The sequence below is a fragment of the Danio rerio genome, chromosome 20 (assembly GCF_049306965.1).
Source record: "Danio rerio strain Tuebingen ecotype United States chromosome 20, GRCz12tu, whole genome shotgun sequence".
NCBI lineage: Eukaryota > Metazoa > Chordata > Actinopteri > Cypriniformes > Danionidae > Danio > Danio rerio.
Window position 1 is genome coordinate 45,305,746 of NC_133195.1, and position 27,377 is coordinate 45,333,122.

General features: G+C 35.7%; 1 protein-coding gene across 1 annotated transcript in view; it reads right to left on the reverse strand.

Annotated features, from left to right (window-relative positions):
* Nucleotides 1-27,377, reverse strand: part of slc35f1 (solute carrier family 35 member F1) — a 208,620-nt gene that overhangs the window by 15,679 nt on the left and 165,564 nt on the right. The window contains exons 6-7 of the mRNA XM_677843.10: nt 26,732-26,784; nt 17,037-17,191 (exon numbers count right to left, since the gene is read on the reverse strand). Coding sequence (XP_682935.5) covers nt 17,037-17,191; nt 26,732-26,784 — 208 coding nt within the window. The remainder of the gene's footprint in view (nt 1-17,036; nt 17,192-26,731; nt 26,785-27,377) is intronic.

A 27,377-nucleotide genomic window follows, 5' to 3' on the forward strand; every position in this document is an offset into this window, starting at 1 on the left:
TTAAGCGAGAACAGCGCGGATGCGAATGGCGCTCAGGAGAGACATTCGAAATGTGAAAAAGCACACACAGCGGCCTCTCGCCGATTCGCGAAAACAAAAACTGCAAAAATACGTACCTCCCTGGACACCTCCAGAAACGTCCACGGGACTACGTTATCAGAATGAGCTTGGGTTGTCTTTTGTATAGGTAATTTGACTTGGTGGGCCAAGGGGGCTAAAGACCAAATTATTAGTCGTCCTACGTATGAATTTGTAATAATAAAAAAAAAATAATAATAATTATATATATATATATATATATATATATATATATATATATATATATATATATATATATATATATATATTTATTTATTTATTATTTTTTTTTTTTTTTTCCTTTTTTAAGTGATGTTTAACAGAGCAAAGACATTTTTCACAATATTTCCTATTATATTTTTCTTCTGCTATAAGGTCAGTGGGTCTCATTTACTAATAATTGTATAAATTTTTTTGTATTTATCCACACATTTGAACTTCTCACGAAAACGTTTTGCTTAATTTTTTTAAAGGACAGAGACTGCAGACAGGAAAGTATTGGGAGCAGAGAGCGGGGAAGGGTCAACAAAGGACCTCAAGTGGGGATTCAAACTCAGATCGCCGTGAGCACCATGGTGCTATATGTCAGCGCACTCAACCACTAGGCTATATACAACACGTGAGTATATATATGAGTTTGTACTTAACCTTGTTCTTCTGTTATTGAATTTAAAGTGTTCTGAGGGAGCGTCTTGTGTATGCGATAAGTATTTATTTGCAAAATACACACCTACGTCAGCTCCATATAAGAGCATTCAGTGGCACTTGTCCAGAGAAAATTCATTCATTCATTCATTTTCCTTTGGCTTAGTCCCTTATTTATCAGGGGTCGCCACAGCAGAATGTACCGCCAACTATTCCAGCATATTTTTTACAAAGTGGATTGCCATCTAGCTGCAACCCAGTACTGAAAAACACCCATGCACACTTGCATTTACATAAGGCCAATTTTGTTTACTCAATTCATCTTTGACACATGTCTTTGGACTGTGGGGGAAACCGAAACACCCAGAGGAAACCAACACAGGGATAACATGCAAACCCACAGAAATGCTAACTGGCCCAGCCGGGACTCGAACCAGATTCCTTGCTGTGAGGCGACAATGCTAACCACTGAGCCACCATGCCGCCCCAGAGAAAATTATAAGAAATCCTATTATAAATTAAGTACTGAGTAATATTTATTAAAAGCAAGTATTTACTATAAAGATTTTTTTTAAATAATTACAAACATTATTTTTGTCATTAGAATAAGGGGTTATGGATCAATGTAACAAGGACATTGCACAAGTTAGGACACTTTTTTTTGTTCGATAATTTCTATATGCATGCATGTATATGTATACGTTTTTAATAACACAAATGTTTTGAATATGATTTCTTTTTTTTTGTTAATGATATTTTATGTAGGATATTTTTGTTCGAAAATATATAAATCAAATCAAATAAAAATCAAATCATATATGATTGTTTAGAACGAAACTAGTAAGTATTGTTCTACTGACTAACGGTCACGCCCGGGCTCTCTTAGGAAGACAAAGGATGGCAGGAGTTATCAAACCTGTAGATTTATTGATACACACTCACATGAAGGACATAGGAAATACTGGAGGCTCAGGAACAACATTGGGGTGTAGACAGAAATCACTAAGAATACCGGACAATGACTAAACAAAACTAAAGGGTATAAAACACACAAGGACCTACAGTAATGACACTGATAATACACAGGGGAGGAACACAGGTGGAACGGATGAACATAATGAAACGGCGGGAAACAGAACAAAGGAGCACAGGGGAAGTTCACATTAGAGTTGTTATAAAATTACATTTGCTGTTTGTTCAAACTACTTATTAAAATGAGCTGAAACAACACATTTCTTGAATTTGTGGGGTGAACAACTTAATTGTTTTATGTTCAATCCACTTAAATTTATAAAAACTATTAAGCTAATTTAATTTCTTCAAACGGATTGTGTCGATCCCAGCATTTTCTACAGTGTATCTATAAGGGAGGTTGTGAATCTATTTGCAAGCTTCTTTGTTTACAATACAATTCACAGAGACAACATGTAACACTCATAGAAATGGGCAACTGGGCTTTAAAGCAGGCGTAGTCAATCAGGGCAGCGGTCAGGGCACACGGAGGGCTATAATAAATGAATTTCCATGTGAGGGTCAAGGCTGGCAACATAAGATCATATACAAATACACAGGCTGGGTTCGGGACAGGCAGAGAACGATAACAATCAGGAAAACAACAAGTCGGCAACCAGGAAAACAGTCCAGAGAAATATAATAAACGCTCAGAATTGTCTGCTTAGCAAAACAAGACTTCGCAAAGAACTTCAATAGGAGTCTGTACTGAATGTGCGAGTCATAATTGCCATCAGGTGATGGGCAATCAGCCCCAGAACGGGATTGTGGGATTTGGAGTTTGGTAAACGGCTAGTATTCCGGTGATGATGACCTCTGTTGGTTGGCAGGGGGATTAGCTGGGACTGAGATGGTGAATGTATACATGTGCACAAACCAGTGCATGTAAAAAAGAGACTGGAAATCATTTCAGTTAGTAGTGACACAACATTTTTATTTTCTCTACCTTACTGTTCGCAGAAGACGTATAATATCCAGTGCTTACAAATGAAAGAATAAAACTGCTTTAATCAACTCTACACACGGCAGAATGAAAAGCCTGGCTTGGCCAGTTAATTCAGTTAAAATGAGCTAAAATGACCAGAAAACAGCAAACTTTCAAATGTGATGTTCATTGATTTCAACAACTATAATTATTCAGCTATTATTCATTATTAAATTATTCACTGTCCTAAATTCAGGCATGTTAACAGGAGCATTTAAATTGGTAATCCAGCATTTTTTCTGCTGCTGCTTCATTAAAGGAGACAAAAGAGAGATTACAGAAGAGCCAAGACACACGTTCAAAACAGCCTTCATCTGGAGCACAATCTTTCTAAATCAATCCATAGTTTTTGATTAGCACTTCCCATTAATTAGCAGACTTAATTATCAGCATTATACCTTTTAGTGTATTCCTAATAAATAAAAGCTGATTTCAAAACCAATATGAGATCTGGGAACTACAGTATTACTCCAATAGATCTATAAAGAACATACACATGATTTATTCTGTAAAATAGTGATGACAATTCTAACAAATGTATTTTTTTTTTGCATAAACTAAAATGAAAGGTGCTATGTTTAGACAGCTTTATATTGATTTTATAACAACACATCTCTTTTAACTTTAAGGGCCCTATCATACACCCGGCGCAGTGTGGCACAAGGCGTGGCGCAATAGTCTTTTGATAGTTTCAGCTTGGCGCAATAGTCTTTTGGTAGGCGTTGCGCTACACTGTTTAAATAGCAAATGCATTAGCACTCATTTGTGCGCCCATTGGCGTTCTGGTCTAAAAAGGAAGGCGTTCTGAGGCGGACCGCTGGCGCGTTGCTATTTTGAGAAACTATAATAGATTTTTCATTAGACCAAAACTAACCCGGTCTAAACTCCGCCGCAGAGTTGCGCCTCGCTTACACACTGCTTAATACACACAAGAGAGCAATAGGCAAATATCTTTACATATGAACAAATTTAAATATTAAAGATAAATATAGGATAATATAGATAATAAGAATAGATATAGAATATAAATATAAAGGATTAAAATATTACAAAACATATTATTTTCTAGCCTACATAAATATGAAAAATCACTGCTTTTATGTCTTCTTCATCTCGGGAGGCTTTTTCAGTTCATTCATAACAATTTGCTTTTGTATAATGTTATTATTATTAGCAGTATTATTTATTATATCCACATTTATATTTGTTTTATTGAAAAAAAAAGCTTAGATTTGCCCAACTGTCAGGTTTTAGACCATAAGGGGCACAGCATGTGTTTTAGGATATAACTCAGGTTTTTGAAGACATTTTGTTATTATTATTCGTTTGCTGGAAATTAGAACTGAATTTAGAAATAGTTTTGAAACGAATATTTGCGCTTAACAAACAAAATTATTTATTTAAAATCCAAGAGCCAATGTGAAAGTAGATCCATTGTCTCTCATTCTCACGCAGTAGATACTCTGTTTAACAGTTTTCTGTTAAAAACCTGTTAACTGTTTGCTTGTGAAATGCTCATTTTTTCCACTTAGACTTACTTTGCGTCCTGTAAATAGCGAATGCGCTTATGGCGTGACGCAGCTGGCTCTTAAAGGGAATGGTAGATGAGATTCTAATTGGTTTATTCTCAAAACACACCTATAACTCATTAAGAAAATAATCTCAACCCTTTTAGAACATGCGTCACGGCGCAAGGCAGATTTCCCGTCCTTAAATTAGCAAAAACGCGTCCTGACACGCCCTGAAAGGGTTTGCGCCCTGCGTTTTGCACTCTGCGCATGGACCATCAAAATAGAGCCCTAAGAGTTAAGAAACCAATATTTGGTGGAATGACCAATTGTCATTTCCCGAAAAAAAAGAGTAATGCACTAAATGACAATATTTCATGACAATATATGCAATCACAATATATGTAATCACCATTAATAGCAACACAGGCTCATTCTGATTACGTGCTTCTTTACACATTAGAGAGCACCAAATACGTCCCAGGAGGTACTGTATGTTTTTTTGTTTTGTTTTTTTTGCTGTTTTTGTTTCCATCAGAGGCCGCTGTTTACGTTTTTTAAGATCTTAAATTTCTCTCACAAGTGCCATTCACCAATTCCACCAGAGGCCACAGTTGACTGACTTAGGCACAATCCCAATTCTACCCCTTAGCCCTTCCCCTTTCACCTACCCCTGATTTTGCGCGTTCACGTGAAGAAGTAGAGGTGTCACAATTCTTTTTAGCTTGAAAGCGTAAGGCTAAGGGGAAGAGATAAATACCCCTTCGAACAGAGATTTTTCAAGACCACACTCGAAACCAAGGGGTAAGAAAATTTCCCAGAATACACCAGCCACAACAGCCGTATAGCTGCACCCGGTAGTAAGAAGATCCGCAAATTTGTATTTTTTTGTCATTGTTATGATTTTTTACAACAAACAAGCACATGTTTTAACACATTTATAACTGCATTCGTGTTTACCGTCATGCTTTAAAAAAATGCGAAAATAAAAATCGCTAAATTGGGCTATCTATAATCCCTTATAATAACTCCTGTACAGCAGTCACACAACATTCAGGCACTTGATGACACTCAAATACCCTGTCAGTAATGTCTAGTGGTTGGGAATGGGCTTTTAACAGTGTCTGCTATAATGTTAATGTTGCTTTTGGTGTGTTTACATAGATGAATACGGCCACTGTGTAAATGCACAGTATACGATCTTATTGCTACATCATATGGTTGTGATAACATAATACATGCCTTCAGTGATTTCCTGAATATAAATAACAAAAAATAACACAACTGGAATAACTACAGCAGTCGCGATCGTCAATCTCATATGAAGCAAGAGATTGCGATGACATGGGATGATGTGTGCAGGTGCTGTAGGGCTGTCCCAATTCTCAGGGGTAAATTTTGAAGCCCTTCCCCTTCACACTTGGTTTTAATGGTCATGGAGAAAGGGTACAAAAATGGAATTGGGATTGGGCCATTGGGATTGGGCATTACTGACTGACTGACCGACTGATCCATTCATCCACTGCCATCCCTAAACCCAACTTACAGCGTTTTAATAAGCAATCCAGAAAAAGAAAAGCCCACGCAGGATCCTGATTTTTACCACGATTTCAGATTTTACTACATCCTCACCCTGTTATTTACAACTTTGTTTTATTTTTTGGCTTTTGCTTTTGTCTTACCTGCATTCTGTCAACTCAAATTTCAAATCCTCCGACATATGTAGCGAGCCACTGGACAAACTGGCAACAGCAGGAAAGTCTATACGAAGGTAAGCGGTCAGCTGATAAACAAGAAAAGGAACATCGTCATACCGCCCCGTAGCATTCGTTTTAAAGACGAATGTATAACTTTTTATATTTTTTAACATGTAAATTCTCCTTTTACCACAGTAAAGCTCAAAGTGTCTTCTTTCCAATTATACATAATTTGTGTTTGTAGCTTACTGGAGTCAGGAAATGTTACTATTTAAAGTTAGGTAGGTGTAAATCCCCAAAATTGAGTGCTGGCTAACAGGTTAAGCGAGAATGTAGTTGTTTAGATTGCAACTATGCAGTTTATTTAAAAGTGCTTATTTTAAAATATCTATAATTTTGGAAATTCAGTGCTTTGGCGGCCGTGAGCATGGAGAGCAAAGAAATTGATGATTGACCACCACAAGACGGCGACAGAGACCACATAAAAAACCACCTGTTTTGTCATCATTTTAGACATTACGCTAGAGAATTATTCAAATAACAGCTCTAAATCAGGGGTGTCAAACTCAATTCCTGGAGGGCCGAAGCCCTGTACAGTTTAGTTCCAACCCTGCTCCAACACACTTACCTGTAGGTTTCAAACAAGCCTGAAGGACTCAATTAGTTTAATCAGGTGTGTTTAATTAGGGTTGGAACTAAACTGTGCATAGCTGCGGCCCTTTTGGAACTGAGTTTGACACCTGTACTCTAAAGTGATGTATGAGAAGTAGCAACGGTTTCTTCTGTTTTGAAGTCGGATGCAGATGTGAATTAATGGCGGAAGAAAGTAGTTCCTCATACAAAATTATTTTTGAGACTCTCCATGTTTGATTTACTTTTTTATACATACGATTATGCCGTTGAACTGTATGAGCGGAATATCGCACTCCCAGCAGTGCAATATGGCTGTATATCATTACTGGTGGGGCACTAAGGCACACTGCCTGCGGCCTTGAGCCAATGCACGCCTCCCACCAGTGCCAATATACAACCATATCGCACTGCTACTAGCGTGATAATGCTCATTTAGATAACATGATGCTCATTTTATTACATACACAAGTATCCTAAAACCACACACTTCAATTGACCAAACAAGAAAGTATCATGAAAACACAATTATAGATTTCAAATGATTTCTTCAGTGACCACCAAATGCCTTCAATACAATTCTCATTAACACCCTTAACTATTTAATCTGGACAAACAACCCAGCAGCTGCCAATAAAACGACACAGGCCATCCAACCATTCAAACAATCTACTTTTCCTCAAGCAACACGGTCTAAACAGACCACAAAGTGCAAACCAAGTGCAAATCAAAGGCTAATTGCAGCGAGAACATGCTTCAGTCACATCCGCTGATGCCCAGATTTCAGGAAATTGAGCAACCTGTCGAGATCAGAACTCAATCATTACAGCTCATTTTTCTCCCTCAATTGGCTCGGCTGAACTGCACATCCAAGGCTATTGTGGGAAATCAGCTTGATTCAAATTTCAAACACACTCTCATCTACGTCTGTCAGACAAGCGGCAAATCACTGTGGAAAACATGCAAGCACGTTCAGAATGCTCTTAGCCAAGGGTGGATATATGCCAATATCTGTACGCTGCAGATATGGCCTATATATAAACTAAACTCCAAACGACCAAGAACACCATAGTAAAAATGCTTCTATTTTGCACTTTTTACAGTTTTTTTTATTTTATTTCATTTTATTTTTATTTTATATTATACCATACTACGGGTTTAGGTCCTTGCTGGGTCAGTTGGCATTTCTGTGTGGAGTTTGCATGTTCTCCCCGTGTTTGCCTGGGCTTCCTCCGGGTGCTCCGGTTTCCCCCACAAGTCAAAAGACGTGCTATGAGTGAATTAGATTAACTAAATTGTCCGTAGTTTATGAGTGTAGGGGAATCTGCTGCGTAAAACATGTTTAAATAGTTGCCGGTTCATTCTGCTGTGGCAACCTCTGAAATAGAGACCAAACCGAAAGAAAATGAATGAATGAATGAATAGTTTATAACATCTTTATTTTTTATTTTTTATACACCTGTTTTAATCTTTCGGACAATTTAAATTCTTTATTGTTTTTTCTCGTTTTATTGTGATTATTTTATGTTTTATTTTCTTGTTTATGTAAAGCACTTCCCATTATGCATGACATGTGCTATATAAATAAACGTTATTATTTTAAATAATACAATATAATATAATATATGTGTATTATATATAATTATTATGTATATATGATACACACTTTAAAATAAAAATATATAAAACAGTTATGCTACATAGATATTTAAATGTATGTACAAATAAAGCAAAAAAAGAGCAGCAGTACATATATATATAATATAATATAATATAATATAATATAATATAATATAATATAATATAATATAATATAATATAATATTATTAATTCATTTTCTTGTCGGCTTAGTCCCTTTATTAATCCGGGGTCGCCACAGCGGAATGAACTGCCAACTTATCCAGCAGGTTTTTACGCAGCGGATGCCCTTCCAGCCACAACCCATCTCTGGGAAACATCCACACATTCACACACACAAAGACATACACTATGGACAATTTAGCCGACCCAATTCACCAGTACTGCATGTCTTTGGACTGTGGGGGAAACCGGAGCACCCGGAGGAAAACCACGCGAACGCAGAGAGAACATGCAAACTCCTCACAGAAACGCCATCTGAGCCGAGGTTCGAACCAGCGACCTTCTTGCTGTGAGGCGACAGTACTACCTACTGCATAACTACGTCGCCGATAATATAATATAATATAATATAATATAATATAATATAATATAATATAATATAATATAATATAATATAATATAATATAATATAATTATGATTGAATATTTTCATTAAGTGTATTTTACGGCGATGCGGTAACGCAGAGGGTAGCGCTATCGCCTCACAGCAAGAAGGACATGCGGAACAGGTAAATTGGGCAAGCTAAATTGTTTGTAGTGTATGTGTGTGAATGAGACTGTACGGGTGTTTCAAATGAGAATGAATGAGAATGTATGGTTTGCGGCTGGAAGGGCATGCGCTGTGTAAAACATATACTAGATAAGTTGGCGGTTTATTCCGCTGTGGGGACTCCTGATTAATAAAGAGCCTAAGCTGAAAATAAAAATACATTAATTAATATATTTTACACTAAATATAATAAAATATAATAAATGAAAATATAATAAAAGTAAAGCAGCAGGAACAAAACAGGCAGAATTGTAGTGTTATACTACATAAAATAAATTTTTGAAGATAGCCATTTGATGGTACCTATTGACTTACATAGTAGAAAAAATACAATGAAAGTCAATGGATACCACCAACCAGCATTCTTCAAAATATCTTCTTTAGTGTTCAACAGAAAAAAGAAACCCATAAAGGTTTAAAACCACATGAGGGAGAGTAAATGATGAACACACACACACACACACACACACACACACACACRCGYATATATATATATATATATATATATATATATATATATATATATATATATATATATATATATATATATATGTACACACACACACACACATATATATATATATATATATATATATATATATATATATATATATATATATATACACTCGCACGCACGTACACGCGCACGCACGCACACACACACACACACACACACACACACACACACACACACACACACACTATATATGTATCGAATACTGAGATACTGACTTTTTACAATGATTGGGATAGTGTTACAGAATATATCCAGAATCACTGAGACACTATTATAGAATAAACTAGCATAAAAATGACCAAATGGGTTGTTTGTTAGCAATACATTTTTAAATAAATGCCTTCTTTAAGAATGATGACAGTGCCATGTTGCATGTGACGTAATGAAGTTATGTACTTGAAAGAGCATCTCGTGTTTCAGTGAAAGCAAAAGCATGACTGTCAGTATGTAAAAGTCACATGAATGTCACAAATGCCCTTATTAGTGTACTGCAAATAGTGCAGAATCTAAATTATCTCTCATACCTTTCCATACTCATTTAATAACATTCAGTCTTCATTGTAGTCTCAGACTTTAAGGCTCCACTCCCAAGGACTTCGAGCAGGCCTCGTGAGAGCAGAAGCCAGATTGTACATGTTTTATTTTTTTATTTTCTTGCAGACACTTAACATTACAGTAAAACTCATTAGCAGTATTTTCTACTTTAAGTTACGAATAAACTATAAGGGTGCTTTCACACCAAGATGTTTGTTTCGGAACTTGGTGCGTTACCCTTTAGTCCCTTATAACTTGGTGCGTTTGCCCCTTTGTTCATTTGAGCTTACTGTATGTGAATCCTGCAATCGTGCTCTGATTTGCTTCAAAACAGTTAGGGTGAGATCACCTGGATCAGGTGGTCTCGGCTTATTTGCAATAACTCTAGAGTGGTTTGGTTGTGGTGAGAAAGCAATAAGATCTAACGACTAACAAACCAGGCTATATCACAGTGTATTACAGCAATGTAATTAGCATATATATATATATATATATATATATATATATATATATATATATATATATATATATATATATATATATATATATATATATATGGCTGTAAGAAGAGAAAATGATGAGTAGAGATATCATTCCCACTGGTAAAAGTGTGTTTTGTGTTGAATACGAAAGTGAAAGCATGCTGTCTAACTGAACTATCAAAAAAGTTGTATAATTTCATGAACTCTTTGTTTGAGTTCTGATATAGAATCGATGCATATTTTACAACATTTTATTTTAACGATCTAGGTGCAAAGTCTAAAGCGCATGGGCATCTCTGAATCCACTTGTAATATTTTAAGGATGTAAAAATAAGGTTTGCGCCCCGTTGACGGTCTAACAGTGTCGAGCTTATTCTCTTAATGAGTTATGGGTGTGTTTTGAGCATAATGTGCATTAAACTAATCAAAGTCTTATCTCACATTCCCTTTAAAAGCCAGTTGCGTCGCGCCATGGTGCATTTGGTATTTACATGGCGGACATTATGAGGCTCTTTTTTAACAATCTAGGCAGAAAGTCTAAAGCGAAGGGCGCAAAAGCATTTAGGGCGTGTCAGAATCCACTTTCCACTTTTTTGAAAAATATGCTCTGTGTCACGGCGCATGGTCTAATAGGGGCATAATTATTCTCTTAATGAGTTACGAGTGTTTTGAAAATAAACAATCAGAGTCTCATCTCCCATTCCCTTTAAAAGTCAGTTGCATCACGCCATGGCGCATTTGCTATTTACATGGCAGACTATGTAAATGGAAAAACTGAACGCTACACTAGCGAGAAAACAGTTAAACATACCATCTGCAGCGCTAGAATGAGAGAATGAACCTCCTCAATCTTTACTTTCACTTTCTTTCCTAGATAAGGAAATGTGTTGTAATCACAGACATCCAACAGCCTACATAATTATATTCGCTTGTTAAGCAAAAAGATTTGTTTCAAAACTATTTCTAAATTCAGTTCTAATTTCCAGCAATGGAATAAATGAACTATAATAACGAAGTGTGGTAAAAAAACTGAGTTATATCCAAACACACATGCTATGCCACATATGGTCTAAAACCCAACAGGTGGATGAATCTAAACTTGTTTTTAATAAAACAAATATAAATATGCAAATAATAAATAATACTGCTAATAATAATAACATAATACAAAAGCAAATTGTCATGAATAAATTGAAAAGTTCCCTGAGATGAAGAAGGATTGATTTATGTAGAAAATAATTATTTTTTTAACATTTTATTCCTTTAATTCTTTTTCATTTGTAAAGATATTTGCGTATTGCTGTACATCCTCTGTGTATTAAGCAATATTTAAGGGAGGAGCACAACTAACATGCTCTGCTCTGGACTTCAGACCTGCTCTCAGCTGGTCTATTGCGCAGTCTATTTTAGTTCCTTAAAATAGCAACATGCCAAAAATGCGCCTTAACACACCTCTTATCTAGACCGAAACACCCATGAGTCCACAAGCGAGAAAACAGTTGAACAAACCATATGCAGTGCGAGGATAAAGGACGAGCTTCCTCCATTGGCCCCTTTACTTTGCTTTTTCCTTTACTTTAGTAGAGTAAGGAAACAGTGTTGTACGCACTCCACTGAAGACATCCATTAGCCTGCATATTTAATTTCGTTTGTAGATAGATAGATAGATAGATAGATAGATAGATAGATAGATAGATAGATAGATAGATAGATAGATAGATAGATAGATAGATAGATAGATAGATAGATAGATAGATAGATAGATAGATAGATAGATAGATAGATAGATAGATAGATAGATAGATAGATAGATAGATTCCTCGCATATACAAGGACTTAGAGTGGGCCTCGTGAACAGGAGCAGAAAGCAGGTTGCAGAAGACAAAAGGCCAGACAGGAAAATAAAGGAGAGGGCTGAGCGGAGACTGCAGGTGCAGACACAGACAGCAATAACAGCAGCGTGCAGAGAATCCAGAGAGCTCCGCTTCATATGACCACATTACAAATGGCTCTGGCATTCAGTGCAGGGCTGAAGAGGATTCATTTGGAGGCTCTTCATGTCTGCCGCGTCTCTCGCATTGATGTAACCCCTATAGCCTTTTTTGTGTACAGCGACCAGACCAAACAACAATACAGAGGAACACGCAGAAATCTCATTTGTATGATTTGTAGTCACGTGCTAGTTAAAGCAAAATTCACAGTGAACTATTGGTCCTGAACAATATTTTCAACCAATCATTTTTCTTGCGTCTACAATAACTCTCACTTGTTAGTGGTTATTGTTTTGTGCGCAGTGAGCAGAAAAGAAATCAAAGTGATGTTTACGCGGCAGGATAAAAGAAAAGTAAGGAACTCAATGCAGCCTAATGTAGTCGTCTGCAGTCACACATCGACACCTGTCCATTAGCAATAAGAGTCCCCGGTGACCCGGACCAGTTACAGAATCGCACCATTATTTGTGGGTCATTTGCATTACCTCACACAATAAACATTACATATATTTCTATATGATTTAAAAGTAGTCAAAACAAATGACAACAACACAGTGTTGCTTCCTATTCCTGTAACAACAGCACGGCGGATAACAAGAAATCTAATTATTAATATTTTATTATTATCATTATTATTATTATTACTATTTATTACTGATTGATTTCCTTTTTTATTCATTTTTTATTTATTTTTTCATGTTCAAAAAATTCTAATCTTTTCAAATCTTTTAATTTTTATTTTTATTACCACGAAGTAAGATGAAAAAATAAACCAATTAAAAATGTATAATTAATATAATTAATTTAATTAAAATGTATTAATTTTAAATATTAATTTAATTAATATAATCAAAAATTATATAATTAGTTTCTGATTGAAAACTTGATGCGGCCCAGCCTCACCCAGACTCCTGGGTTAAAATGATTTGTCTGGGTTTGTGTTTTATTTTATGGTTTAAAAAATTGCGCAATAAACTGCCAGTACATTTTCTATTATTTTACAGACATATATCTCAAAATATTACTTCTCATACATTATATTATTTACAACTAGTCACTTTTTTAAACTGTAAAACAAAATTTTCAACATCAAAAGTCGACAGTGCAGAGATCAAGGTCCCTGTCACGATTACCGGCGATCGCTGGATCTCACACACAAAAACTTATGGACTACAAATCCGCCATTCATGGACTACATTTTTATACATGCACTCCGCTCATACACACACAGTCATTATGACTGATTAAACTCACACCACTTGAGGATTGTCAAAGACTGATTACACACACTACTTAAGCAGCACACACACTTATTTCCATCACCGAGTCTTGTTTACTATTAGTGACAATTCAACGCATTTCCTTAGTCTTGTTCTTCCGTGTGTTTACCTTAGCCCTTCTCCTAGTTATCCCTGTCTGCTGCCTCCTCTCCGGCCTCTCGCCTGTTATAGTGACTACGACTCTGAATTTGCCTTTATACATCTGTTTGCACCATTGTGTTTACCATTGCTTGCCTGACTACCGAATAAACCTGCAAGTGGATCCTAACTCAGTTGTCTGTGTCACACCCCGTGTTACAGTCCCATAATGGAATTAACAACTGTAAATAAACGCAAAACACCTGTGAATCACAACTGTTAATTAACAGATATTTTTGACAGTGCAGTCTCAGACATTATATATGTATACGTTATATGCACATAAATCAATAATTTCACCACACATATGAAACTCTTCTCCCAGTGCAATAGGACAATGAGACAGAGCTGACATCTGTGCTGAGCCTCTTCACACAAGGACACTGAAAAACAAAGCCAGCGATGCTTTAGATGTGATTACAGCTTTAGTTGTCAGTAAAAACGGATTCCACCGAGCCACTTCCAACTTTCCCCGGCAAACAGAGACAACACGCAGAAACCCAGAGGCTTGTTTCAAATCCATCACTCTAATTGTGTTTCATGAATGCTGAAGCTCAAGGTCCCAATGCGTTTACCTATGGCAGAAACAAAAACGCCGATGTATTTTATTCACCAGCAAAACACCACCTTCAATAGAGCTGGAGCCATTAAAACGAATCAGTGTGATAATAATAGCATATAATAATCAGTTCAAAGGAAAGAAGAGACAGTTTTTTGTCCTCCAGACAGTGTAATCGCTGCTAGACGAGGGAAAAGTTTAAATGGAAAAACAGTTTAAAACACTGTGCTCATTGTACAGGATGACTGATGGCTTTGTTCAGTGATGGCTTTAGCTTTAATGGCGCGGCATAAAAAAAATGAAGCCTGGATCTTTTGCTGAAATCCCCTGATAGATTGTCTTGGTGCTTCAGTGAAAAGATCGCTACACGTTCTTCTAAAGATGTTGTATTGTTGTATTGTGAATCCGTATAGACGCAATGCAGGTTTTTCAAGTGGTGTGGTGCAAACTATTCAGCCCAACAAACTCCTAACTTTCAAGTAGGCATTGCTGCAGTCCAAGCAATACAACTGATATATATAAATAAAGGACTTTTATAAAGGCCTTTTTTACAGCAAGGACGAGAACTATAATCATAAAAAATTGAGTTGAGACAGAATTATAAGGCAGCTGCTTCTGTCTTATTTAGTGCCATGTTCAACTGTCGATAGATATCAGGCAGGCTGTTACAGTTGAAACCAGAAGTTTATTCATTCATTCATTCATTTTCTTGTCGGCTTAGTCCCTTTATTATTCTGTGGTCGCCACAGCGGAATGAACCGCCAACTTATCCAGCAAGTTTGTACACAGCGGATGCCCTTCCAGCCGCAACCCATCTCTGGGAAACATCCACACATACACACACACACACACACACTACGGATAATTTAGTCTACCCAATTCACCTGTACCGCATGTCTTTGGACTGTGGGGGAAACTGGAGTACCTGGAGGAAACCCACGCAAACGCAGGGAGAACATGCAAACTCGGCAAAGAAATGCCAACTGAGCCGAGGATCGAACCAGCGACCTTCTTGCTGTGAGGCGAACGTGCTACCCACTGCGCCACCGCGTTGCCAACCAGAAGTTTATATACACTCTAAAAAAAAAAAAAGGAACATAACCATTTTTTTTAAATGTCTGATGGTTAATCATACTAAATTTTTTTTTGTTTGTTTTTTTTCTGGGTCTGTTAGGATTACCTAAATCATTTACATTTGCTGAATGCCAGAATAATGAGAGATTTTTTTTTTAGAGAATTTTTCATTAATTTCTAGAGAGTCAAAAGTTTACATACATTTCCTTGGTATTTTTTAGCTTTGCTTCTAAACTAATCAAATGTTCTGGGTATCCTTCCACAAGCGTCTCACAATAGTTTGCAATAATTTTGGTCCATTCCTCCAGACAGAATTGGTGTAACAAGCTTGCTCGCATAAGCTTTTTCAACTCTGCCCACAAATTTTCTATAGGATTGAGATCAGGGCTTTGTGATGGCCACTCCAAAACATTTACTCTGTTGTCCTAAAAGCACATTTTAACTAATTTGGCAGTTTGCTTAGGGTGATGGTGTTCGGAAGACCCATTTGTGGCCAAGTTTTAATTTCCTGGCTGATGTCTTGAGATGTTGCTTCAGTATTTGTACATAATGTTCTTTCTTCATGATGTCATCTATGCTGTGAAATGGAACAGTCCCTCCTGCAGCAAAACAGCCCCACAGCATGATGCTGCCGCCCCCATACTTCACAGTTGGGATGGTGTTCCTAGGCTTGTAAGCTTTCCCCATTGTCCTCCCAATGTAACACTGGTCATTATGGCCAAACAATTCAATCTTAGTTTCATCAGACCACAGGACCTGTCTCCAAACATTATTCTTTTCCCCAATGTAATTTAGCTAATTGTAATCTGGCTTTTTTGTTGTTGTTGATTCTGGCTTGTTGATTTTTCCATGTTGTCACACAAGGAAGCAGTGTGGTTGAGCAGTATGGTCCTTAAATACTATTCTACAGTTGTGCCTCCAATTAACTCAAATGTTGTCAATTAGCCAATCAGAAACTTCCAAAACCTTCACACCATCATCTGAGCTTTTTTAGAGGCATAATAATCTTATTGTATGTAAATTTGACTTTCAAGAAAAGTTATAACAATTTCTCAAAAAATATCTCTCTCATTATTCTGCTATTAACAGAAAAAAAATTGAAAATCCTACCTTACCTAAAAGAGAAAAAGTTTAGACACATTAACATCTGACTTTTTAAATGGTTATGTGCCTTTGAATACAGTGTATGTCAACTTCTGGTTTTAACTGTATGTATTACTACATGGCTGTCTAGAAAACTTGATTCTGACTGGTCAGTTGCCATACTCAAGTACATTATGAACAGCAGCCTCACTAATCATTTTCTTTGTTCTCTATTTTCACCTGGGGATGCCCATCCTGAGGCCGCTACATATTATGTAGCGCCACTGATGAGATCCAAGATTTGTGAAGAGAGGATTCCCACCATCAAGGACTTCGAGGACAACACACACACCTAATACACAAACACACTTCATTAAACCTGACAATAATAAGGAGACTGAATTTAATCTGACCTTGTACTGGAAGAGGAAGAGTCCGCAGAAGAGGCTGTACAGGTCGGCTGTGAGCAGAGACAGATTGACCGCTGTTGCGCTGGTTCTCTTGATCACCACTGGCATGAAGCTGTACAGGCCAAACATACACGCACTGAAGCCGATGTACAGAAGCCCTGACAGGACACAAAAACATACAGCAATAAAGTCTCAATAATACATACTGAATTATTCATTATAAGATTATAGATCTAAAAATTAAATTTTAATTAAAAACAAGAAATATTAAAGTATTATGAATAAATCCTGTTTCAATATAAAAGTAATAATTATTATTGTTTAAAAAGCACTATTATGTGTAGTTATTATTATTAATAATCATATTATTATGATTATTATTATATTATTATTATTATTATTATTATTATTATTATTTGATAATAATGATAATAGAATAATACATCCAATGGATTAAAAAACAAAACCTCTTTCATTTTCTAAAAAATGTCTAAAAACAACCTTGGGTGTTTTTTTCTGTTGAGTTTTATAGTTTTTATATATATATATATATATATATATATATATATATATATATATATATATATATATATTATCGTAACGTAAGAAGAAATTTAATACATATGATTTTTTTGTGTTATTTTAAAATACAAATTATATTATTGTAATGATCACCAGTGATCTAGCTCCTGCAGATAGCTGGAGAACACTCCCTGTCATTCAACCTAACTACATATCCTATCATGCACTGCACCCACACACCGGTTCCAGATCGCTGCTTAATTACACACACAGGGGAAGCTGATCAGAACTGATTTATGGAATAAAGATATGGCTACTGAGAACTCGCGTTTCTGCATGTGCAGTACTTCAATTTGTCACCAGCAGTCACAAGCATAACTGCAGCTGAAAAGGCCACCTTTTCATAAAAAAATAAAAAAAAATTAAAAATTCTGTGCTTTATGCATTAGCTACGAGGTGACGCAAGGAACAACCGCTTTTTCATTGACTTAGTTGTCATGCGTGTTTCGATGCATGGAAAGTACAGTATTTGTGTGGGAGCACTCGATTTGGCTCCCTTGATGCCTTGAGCGGCTGGGTATTTTTATTTATTTTATTTTATTTATTTATTTATTTATTTATTTATTTATTTATTTTATTTTATTTTATTTTATTTATTTATTATTGTGAATACAACAGAAAGACATAAAATGTTACAAATTACGTGGCCACTTTTGAGGGCTTAACACAATTTCATAGACCAAAATAAAATAGCCTAAGCAATATTGAAATCATTTAAAGATATACAAATATCGGATATAATAAACATTAAATAAACCAATATAAAACAAACAAAAGCTATTTACCTTATTCTTAACCGACGAGCAAGCGCAGCCATTTGAATCTTTTTGGCTCGAGACCTCTGGTCTCATTCACTTCCATTCATTTTTAGACGTTAAAAACTGCTTGTTACGCTGCTTGATGTTGCAAACTGATATTTTCTTTTTTATTATTCTACTTGGTATGTATAGTTGCAAAAATTTGTTTGTAGAGCAAGTAGTTTGACCTTTTTCTGCCATGTATTATCCATAGTCATTTCTCCCATAGGCAACTGAATCGGAAGTTCTAAAACAATCGAGAAAACAGGCGCACTTCTGCATTTTAGAATAAGGTCAATAACGATTTAGGAATATACAGTGTAATATAAATGAATAAAACCGCTTTAAGCCAAAGAAGATGACAAAAAGATTTTAGATATAAAAATAATATTTCAAAGATCCTCCATTGTTTATTGTTTTTAGAAAATATTTAAATGCTGTGTTTTGATGTGTGTAAGATACAGGCCGAAAGAGTGCTCGCTTCACAGATCTGTTGATGTCGCAAGTGGCTGGTTTTCTTCATTTATTCATTTAGGAGATATAACAAAATATGAATACAACAGAAAGACATAAAACTTTACAAATTACATGCCCACTTCTGTGGGCTCAACACAATAGTGTCATTTCTGACATAATTGTATATATAGTGACAAAAATAATCAGATATGTACTGTATGTAAAGTCAATTAAATTAATTACAATTTAATATAAGTAGCAATTTACGATGTATTCTATCAGTTAAACTGTTCAGTAACATGTCTATAAAATAGTATTAACATGTGCAGCATTTTATTTAATAATATATTGTTAAATGTTTAGATTAACATGACTAAAAAATAATAAATGCTTTGCTAGAAGATTTTATTGTTAGTTTAGATTAATGTAGTGCAAACATATATATTATGCTACATTATATTATGCTAAACACAATATATATGGAAATGATGACATATTATATTATATTCTAATACACTTACAAACTGTTATATCTTCAATTAGTAATACGAGACAAGTGTGATACAATACTATTAATTAAATTATTAATTATTAATTAAAATATTATAAACAATCTGCCCATCTTTAATATTAATAAGACAGGTTTTCAAATCACATTAAATAACTTTCTCTGTGCATAATAAAACATCAAATCAATATTTCACATTCTTTTCTTTTTTAATTGTTAGCAACCATTTAATATAATTCACATCAAGCTCTTGATCTGTTTATTTATGATAATACTGATACTAATACTGTACTTCATCTCTTATTTACAATGCATAACTATTCATGGCTATGCTATTCACATAATACACAATGCATCAAACACAAATAATAACTATGCCAAATTATGAACACCTCTATATAAGGCATAATGTGTACATGCTTCACAGAAAGTATAAACAGCTATTATTATATTATTGTTGTTCAGCATTATATAGCAGGTTTAAGGAAGCACAACAAGGAAGCACAATATTAGTTTCTATTATTTTTTTAAAGTCAGCAGCTGTGATATTCTGCCCCTAGTTCATCCAGCACAATCATAATGAAATTGGATGGCACAAAAAAAAAAAATGTAATTATTCACTCGTGTTTTTCTCGGGCCATTCATTTCCGAATGCAAGTTTTATTCCGGCAGATGGAGAGGCAAGCAGAAATGGAGACAGATAATGATCATTTGTTTTGAAGCGAAAAAAAGCAGACAATGCTAACAAAATCTGCCTTCTGTCTGGCAGACCATCAAGCCCCCAATTTAAAATTCATAGATGAACTGCTTTTTTTAAACATTCTGCATGTCTCAGGTTGGGAAGTAATGGAAAGATGGAGGAAAAATTACGATACACTGATTGACTAGCTACAATATAAACACTGATTATTTGATTATGGGTCTAAAAATAAATAAATAAGTAAATAAAAATGATAAATAAAAATGAAATAAACGGGCAGCATGGTGGCGCAGTGGGTAGCACAATCGCCTCACTGCAAGAAGGTCGCTGGTTTGAGCCCCGGCTGGGTCAGTTGGCATTTCTGTGTGGAATTTGCATGTTGTTCGTGTGGGTTTCCTCCGGGATCTCTGGTTTTCCTCACAAGTCTAAAAACATGTGGTATAGGTAAAGTGGGTAAGATAAATAGTCTGTAGTGTATGTGTGTGAATACACTACATGTGTATGGATATTTCCCAGAGATTGTTTGCAGCTGGAAGGGCATCCCCTGCGTAAAACATATGCTGGATAAGTTGGCGGTTAATTCTGCTGTGGAGACCCCAGATTAATAAAGGGACTAAGCCAAAAAGAAAATAAATGAATAAATATAAAATTAAAATTAAATTAAAAAATAAATAAAATTAAATAAGACGACGCGGAACTAGCCGGGACTCGATCAGCGACCTTCTTGCTGTGAGGCGACAGTGCAAACCACTGAGCCACCGTGTGACCTATTATTATTATTATTATTATTATTATTATTATTATTATTATTATTATTATTATTATTATTATTATTATTATTATTGGTAGTGGAGGTTTAAGTAGTAATACTATATAAATTAGGAAAATATTTAGTGAAATAGTTCATTTCATTATAAGATTACAAGTCTAAAAATGTAAAGGTAAATACAAAATATCATAAAATTATTGTTACTCTTTTTAAGTAATAATTGCTTATTACTAATGTTGCTTTTAATTATTAAGTAGTTCTAAAATAAAAATATAAAATTTAATAAAAATAATAAAATGATAACTTATGTTTGAATTTATATCTAATTTAATATGATGTCATGTTTCAGTACAATATAATTAAAAACTTACATTTGTTATTGTTGTTATTGTTTAATTACATAAATGAAGAACATATTTTAGTTTATTGAATTTTGATTTAGATTATAGATCTAAAATGCATAAGATTATGTGACATAAGATTGTTGCTTTTAGGAGTAATGGTTTTATTATTATCATGTTTTTTTATAAATGTATTCTATTTCTATAAATTATGAAGTTAATATAAACAAGAAATTTTAAATTATCATGTTTCATGAGTAAATCACATTTCAAAACAATAATAAAAACGTACAATTATTATTTTTTGTGGTAGTAGTACAACCCCAAATCAGAAAAAGTTGGCACAGTATGGAAAACACAACTAAAAAAGAAAGTAGGGATATCCAAATTTACTTTGACTTGTTTTTTTGTTTTTGTTTTTTGCAGACAATATGAGCCCAAAATATTTTATATTTTGTCTGGTCAACTTCTATACTGTATACTGTATACATCCTTTCCTGTTATTAAGACATGCAACACATTTAAAAAAAAAGTTGTGACAGGAGCAATGAGGGCTAGTAATCAGGTAAACGGGTTAAATAATGATGTAATTTGAAGCAGGTGATGTCAACAGGTGATTGTAATTATGATTTGGTACAAAAGCAGCATCCAAGAAAGGTCTAGTCCTTTAGGTGCAAAGATGAGCAGAGGATCGTTAGTTTTCCAAGAAAGAAAATTATTGAAATGTTTAAAACAATGTTCTTTAAAGAAAGATAGAAAGACATTTTGATATTTCACCTTCAACAGTGCATAACATCATTAAAAGATTAAAAGAATCTGGAGGAATTTCAGTAAAGGAAAAGGGCGCAAGCCTAAGCTAAACAACCTTGATCGCCGATCGCTCAGGCGGCACTGTATTAAGAATGCTCATTCATCTATAAGCCATATCACCACATGGGCTCATGACTACTTTGGCAAACCTTTTTCAAGCACCACAATACGCAGATATATCCACAAATGTCAGTTAAAACAGAACTGTGCCAAGTGGAAGCCCTATGTTAACAGTGTCCAGAAGCGCTTTCGACTTCTTTGGGCTCGGAGACATCTGGGATGGACATCACACAGTGGAAATGTGTATTGTTGTCAGATAAATCAGTGTTTCAGATATTTTTTCCTAGAAATGGATGCCCTGTGCTCCAATACAAAGAAGAAAATGATCATCCAGAGTGTTACAGCAACAAGTCCAAAAGTTTTCTGCTTCAAGAACAAAAATTGAAATATGTGTTTATTAAATACAAGTCTAAGTAAATTTAGTAAAAAAAAAAAAAAAAACTTCTTTTTTTTATTAGCGTTTTCCATACTGTCCTAACTTTTTCTGATTTGGGTTTGTAGTAGCAGTAGCAGTAGTAGTAGTACAGTAGTATTAGTATTAGTATTTTACTTAATTGATCATAATAATTGCATTTTTATTATATTATTAGTACCATGGTATTTACATGTTACTCCAAGGTTAATACAATTTTACTTTGTAACTTTGGTAAAAAAAACAACAACAACAACATGGTAATACTAAAGCCCCACAAAACACTAAATGACAGCACATTTAATACTTTTAGCTTGACTTTTGTGAAACTGCAGCCATCAAAAATAAATTACAGGATGAACTCTGAAAGGTACCCTTGAGGTAAAAACAAATAACCAGTTTGTACCCAGCATAGACTAATCAATGTGCGGATTAAATCACAATATATTTCAGAGCACAATGCGGTTGATTGTTCTCAGGCTATGAGTGTCTGAAACTGAGCAGAAGGCTTCATAACTTAATCAGATGCTTTGCTAACACTGTCAGTGAATTATCAGCTGTCACCTGCTATTCAGATCTATCTGCAGGACAGGATTTAATGTTAAAAGAAAAAACCTATGGGGAAAAAAAAACTACTGGTCGGAGGTGATGACATTTTTAAGAAACATTTCTAACTAATTAGGCCACAAAGTGTATTTGGACACTTTTGAACACTAATATAACACTTACATTTAATTAATGCATTATATAATGAGGTATCAAGTGACATCGCTGATTCATAATTTACAAAAACAAATATATATATATATATATATATATATATATATATATATATATATATATATATATATATATATATATATATATATATATATGAAGTGTTTTGCTTGAAAAATTAGCTTGAATACTGTTTTTCATGCTCTAAAAATAGTACACCTTCCTGAATTGTGTCAGATCTCAAAACATTTGCTGAATCAGTGTTTTAACATCAGAATAATGTCAGTAATCAATTTGTCAATAAGCTGACCAAAAACAAACAGACTAGCTGGTGATTCCCTGGGGGTAGCGACCTGGGGTTCATCCGCAAAGCAACACTAACTTCGGATTTCTCAGTTGATTAAGATTAAACCTGCTAACTCCAGCTATTTTGGTTCAAAAATCGACGAAAATAAAAAATGCATGAAAAAACAGCTTTGGCCTTAAGAGGTTAAAGGGGCTCAAAGGACTCAGCTTTATGTCAGCTATACGCCACCAAGTTCAGAGAGAGTTTTAAAAGTGTTTCTAATATAATATATGCCACAAATAAATTACAAATTTCTCATACTCTTTCAAGGACAGTGGCAACATAACTAATGCATTATAATCACAATGTCCTCGTTATTTTCCAAGGGCGTCGTTGATTTTGGCGGCAGATATTCCTTCTTCTGCCATAAAGTGCGTTACTTGCAACAGTCCCCGACAGTTAATGACGTTGCCCCCTCAAGCGCTTCTAGACTTGCTAATATCCCTGTGACAAGCCAGAAACCTCCTGGGATACAACCCAAATGCTGCCTCTGGCACGGCCTCTCAACACTTCATCAAGCTGCTCCAGGAGCATCAATCTGCATTAAACCTAAGTGACTTCCTAGGTCGTAAAACACGCTGATTCTGAGGACGCTGGTTTTTGCCAAGTCATATCTTAATTGGATTACAAAGCAAATGATTTTTGTAATTATTCCTAATCAGATGCATTTAACAGAAATCAAAGTAACGCATTGCCTTGAGTGGCTTATTACACAGAACAAATGGATTAAAACTACACATATTGATTTTGTTGGCTCACATTGCTAGTTTTGTGGTGAACAAGTCATCTGTGCATGTTATTATAATGAAGAAAAAGTTTGTCCTTGTAATATTAAATTGAAATCTGAAAATGCACTTCCTGTTTTCAGTTGTCAGATTTTGTCTGTATGAGGTATTGGGGATGGCTAACATACTTAACCACGTCCCTCCAACTGTCAGGGCGTACTCACACTATGTTTTCCGAACCATGCCCAGGCTCGTTTCCCGGATCATTTGAGAAGCGTGAGTGTGCTGAATCAGGCTCACGCATGGTTCACTTGGCCGGCCCTGGCCTTGTTGGGAGAGGTGTGCCTGAGCGTGGTTGACTTTGGTTTTGGCGCGGTACACTTGTGTGAGACTTTTAAGGGACTGTTTCATATGGATTTATAAATCATTCTTACCGTTCAATGAACGAAAACTGTCGTAGTTTATTAAAGATGCAAACTCCATACTACACTACAGCTGCGCCTTCAGCAAACCTCCTAATACCTGCAGCACAAGGACTTTATGACTGTTTATGAGCGTCAAAAATGGCGGATCTGTTCAGCAGAATATTTGACTGTTTCACCGCATCCCAAACAACAAAAACAATATTTAATATAACAATACAATACGACTAATATTATATTATTCTTAAAGTAAACATTTAATCAAGTTAAAAATCACATGTACACAAGTATTCACAGCCTTTGCCATGAAGCTCTAAATTGAGCTCAGCTACGTTCTGTTTCCACTGATCATTCTTGAGATGTTTCAGCAGCTTAATTGAGGTTCTGTGGTAAATTCAGTTGCTTGGACATGATTTGAAAAGGCAAACACCAGTCTATAGAAGGTCACGGGGTTGACAATGCATGTCAAAGCACAAACCAAACATAAAGACAAAGGAATTATATGTAGACCTGCGCGACAGGATTGTTTCGAGACACAAGGCTGGGAAAGGTTACAGAAAAATTTCTGCTGCTCTAAAAGTTCCAATGAGCACAGTGGCCTCCATCATCCGTAAGTGGAAGATGTTTGGTACCACCAGGACTCTTCCTAGAGCTGGCCGGCCATTTAAGCTGATCGGTGGAGAAGGGTCTTAGTCAGGGAGGTGATTAATAACCCGATGGTCACACTGTCTGAGCTCCTGCATTCTTCAGTGGAGAGAGGAGAACCTTACAGAAGGAAAACCATCTGTGCAGCAATCCACCAATCAGGCCTGTATGGTTGAGTGGCCAGACGGAAGCCACTCCCCGCCTGGAATTTGCCAAATGGCATCTGTAGAACTCTCAGACCATAAGAAACTAAATTCTCTAGTCTGATGAGACTAAAACTGAACTCTTTGGAGTGAATGCCAGGCGTTACGTTTGGAGAAAAACAGGCACTGTTTATCACCAGGCTAATACCATTACTACAGTGAAGCATGGTGGTGGCAGCATCATGCTGTGGGGATGTTTTTCAGCAGCAGGAACTGGAAGACTAGTCAGGATAGAGGGAAAGATGAATGCAGTCATGTACGGAGACATCCATGAAAACCTGCTTCAGAGTGCTCTTGACCTCAAACTGAGGCGAAAGTTCATCTTTCAGCAGGACAATGACCCAAAGCACACCGCCAAAATATCAATGCAGTAGCTTCACAACAACTCGGTGAATGTCCTTGAGTGGCCCAGCCAGAGCCCAGACCTAAATCCTATTGAGCATCTCAAGAGAGATCTGAAAATGGCTGTACACCGTCGCTTCCCATCCAACCTAATAGAGCTTAAGAGGTACTGCAAAATTCCCAAAGACAGGTGTGCCAAGCTTGTGGCGTCATATTCAAAAAGACTTGAGGCTGTAATGGCTGCCAAAGTTGCAACAAGAAAGTATTGAGCAAAGGCTGTGAAAACTATGTACATGTGATTTTTCAGGTTTTTTATTTGTAATAAATTTGCAACAATCTGAGATTAAAACAAATACATCTATTCATAAACAAATATTTAACATAACCGATGTATTCAACTGATAGCTCTTTAATACTTTACAATGCATGGGTATTTTATACATTTTGTAACATCCAAATAACAGCTTTTTTTTTTTTTTTTTTGGTCATTTTGCAAAGTCTATAAAAATCTGAGTAAAAAGTGGCCGGTTAAACTCTTTTATTTAAATTTGTTATAAGCATTTTATTTATCAATAAATCTTGGTTTTGAACAGATATACTACTAATAAAACTATTTAGGACATCTTTAATTTAGCTTATATTTTTTGTGATTTGGTTTAAAATATCAACATATTAAAATTAGTTTAGATACTCTACCAAAATTCACTTTACAAATAGGATTAGTGACAATAAAACTGCTTTGGTCTCAGTGCTGCACTGTGAAAAGAGACTTGCGCCAACAGGGAGAGGCTGATTGAATTCAACTCAGGTTTCAGATCAAGCCATCAAACCAAGTGTGAAAACCATCAGAATCAGAAGCTTACCGATCTGCCAGTCCCACTGCACCTTCAGCAGCTCCTTGTGCTCCATAATGGCCCTGAAAAACAGAAACACGGGTGAGACGGGAGAGAAAAAAACACGTCAATATAAGACAAACAGTGACAGCTCTGAAGCCTCGACAGCATGCTTCATTTTGACAGAAGGCCGATCTCAGCAACAACAGGAAAGAGTGACAAATCCAGCCAGCCGGAGAAAAGAGCGGTCAATCTCCCCTGAACAGTCCCGGGTTTTTTTTTTATCACACTGCTGGAGCTTTTCCCGACTTACTAACAATGACAGGTCATGCAATCCCCCCACGCACAATTAAAGCCGAGCTGGAAGCTGTCCTCCGGCCGCGTGTGACAGGACTGAGCTGATGATCTGATGCCAATGTTACAAGTCCTGTCCGCCGAAAGCATCTAGTAGGGCTCCTGAAGCCTGCGGATGAAACCACTGGATGCAGCCACAGAATATGTTAGATCCAGTGGACTCCAGCTCTTTGTGAAGCAGTCAGATTTTACCGGGTTGCTCCACATTTCACATTTGAAAAGACAAATTTAGTTGACACCAATAGAAAAGTTGTTAGTAGGGTTGTGCCGATAGATGATAGTATCGTGTATCGACGATAGGCAAAGATATTGCCAAGAGCTG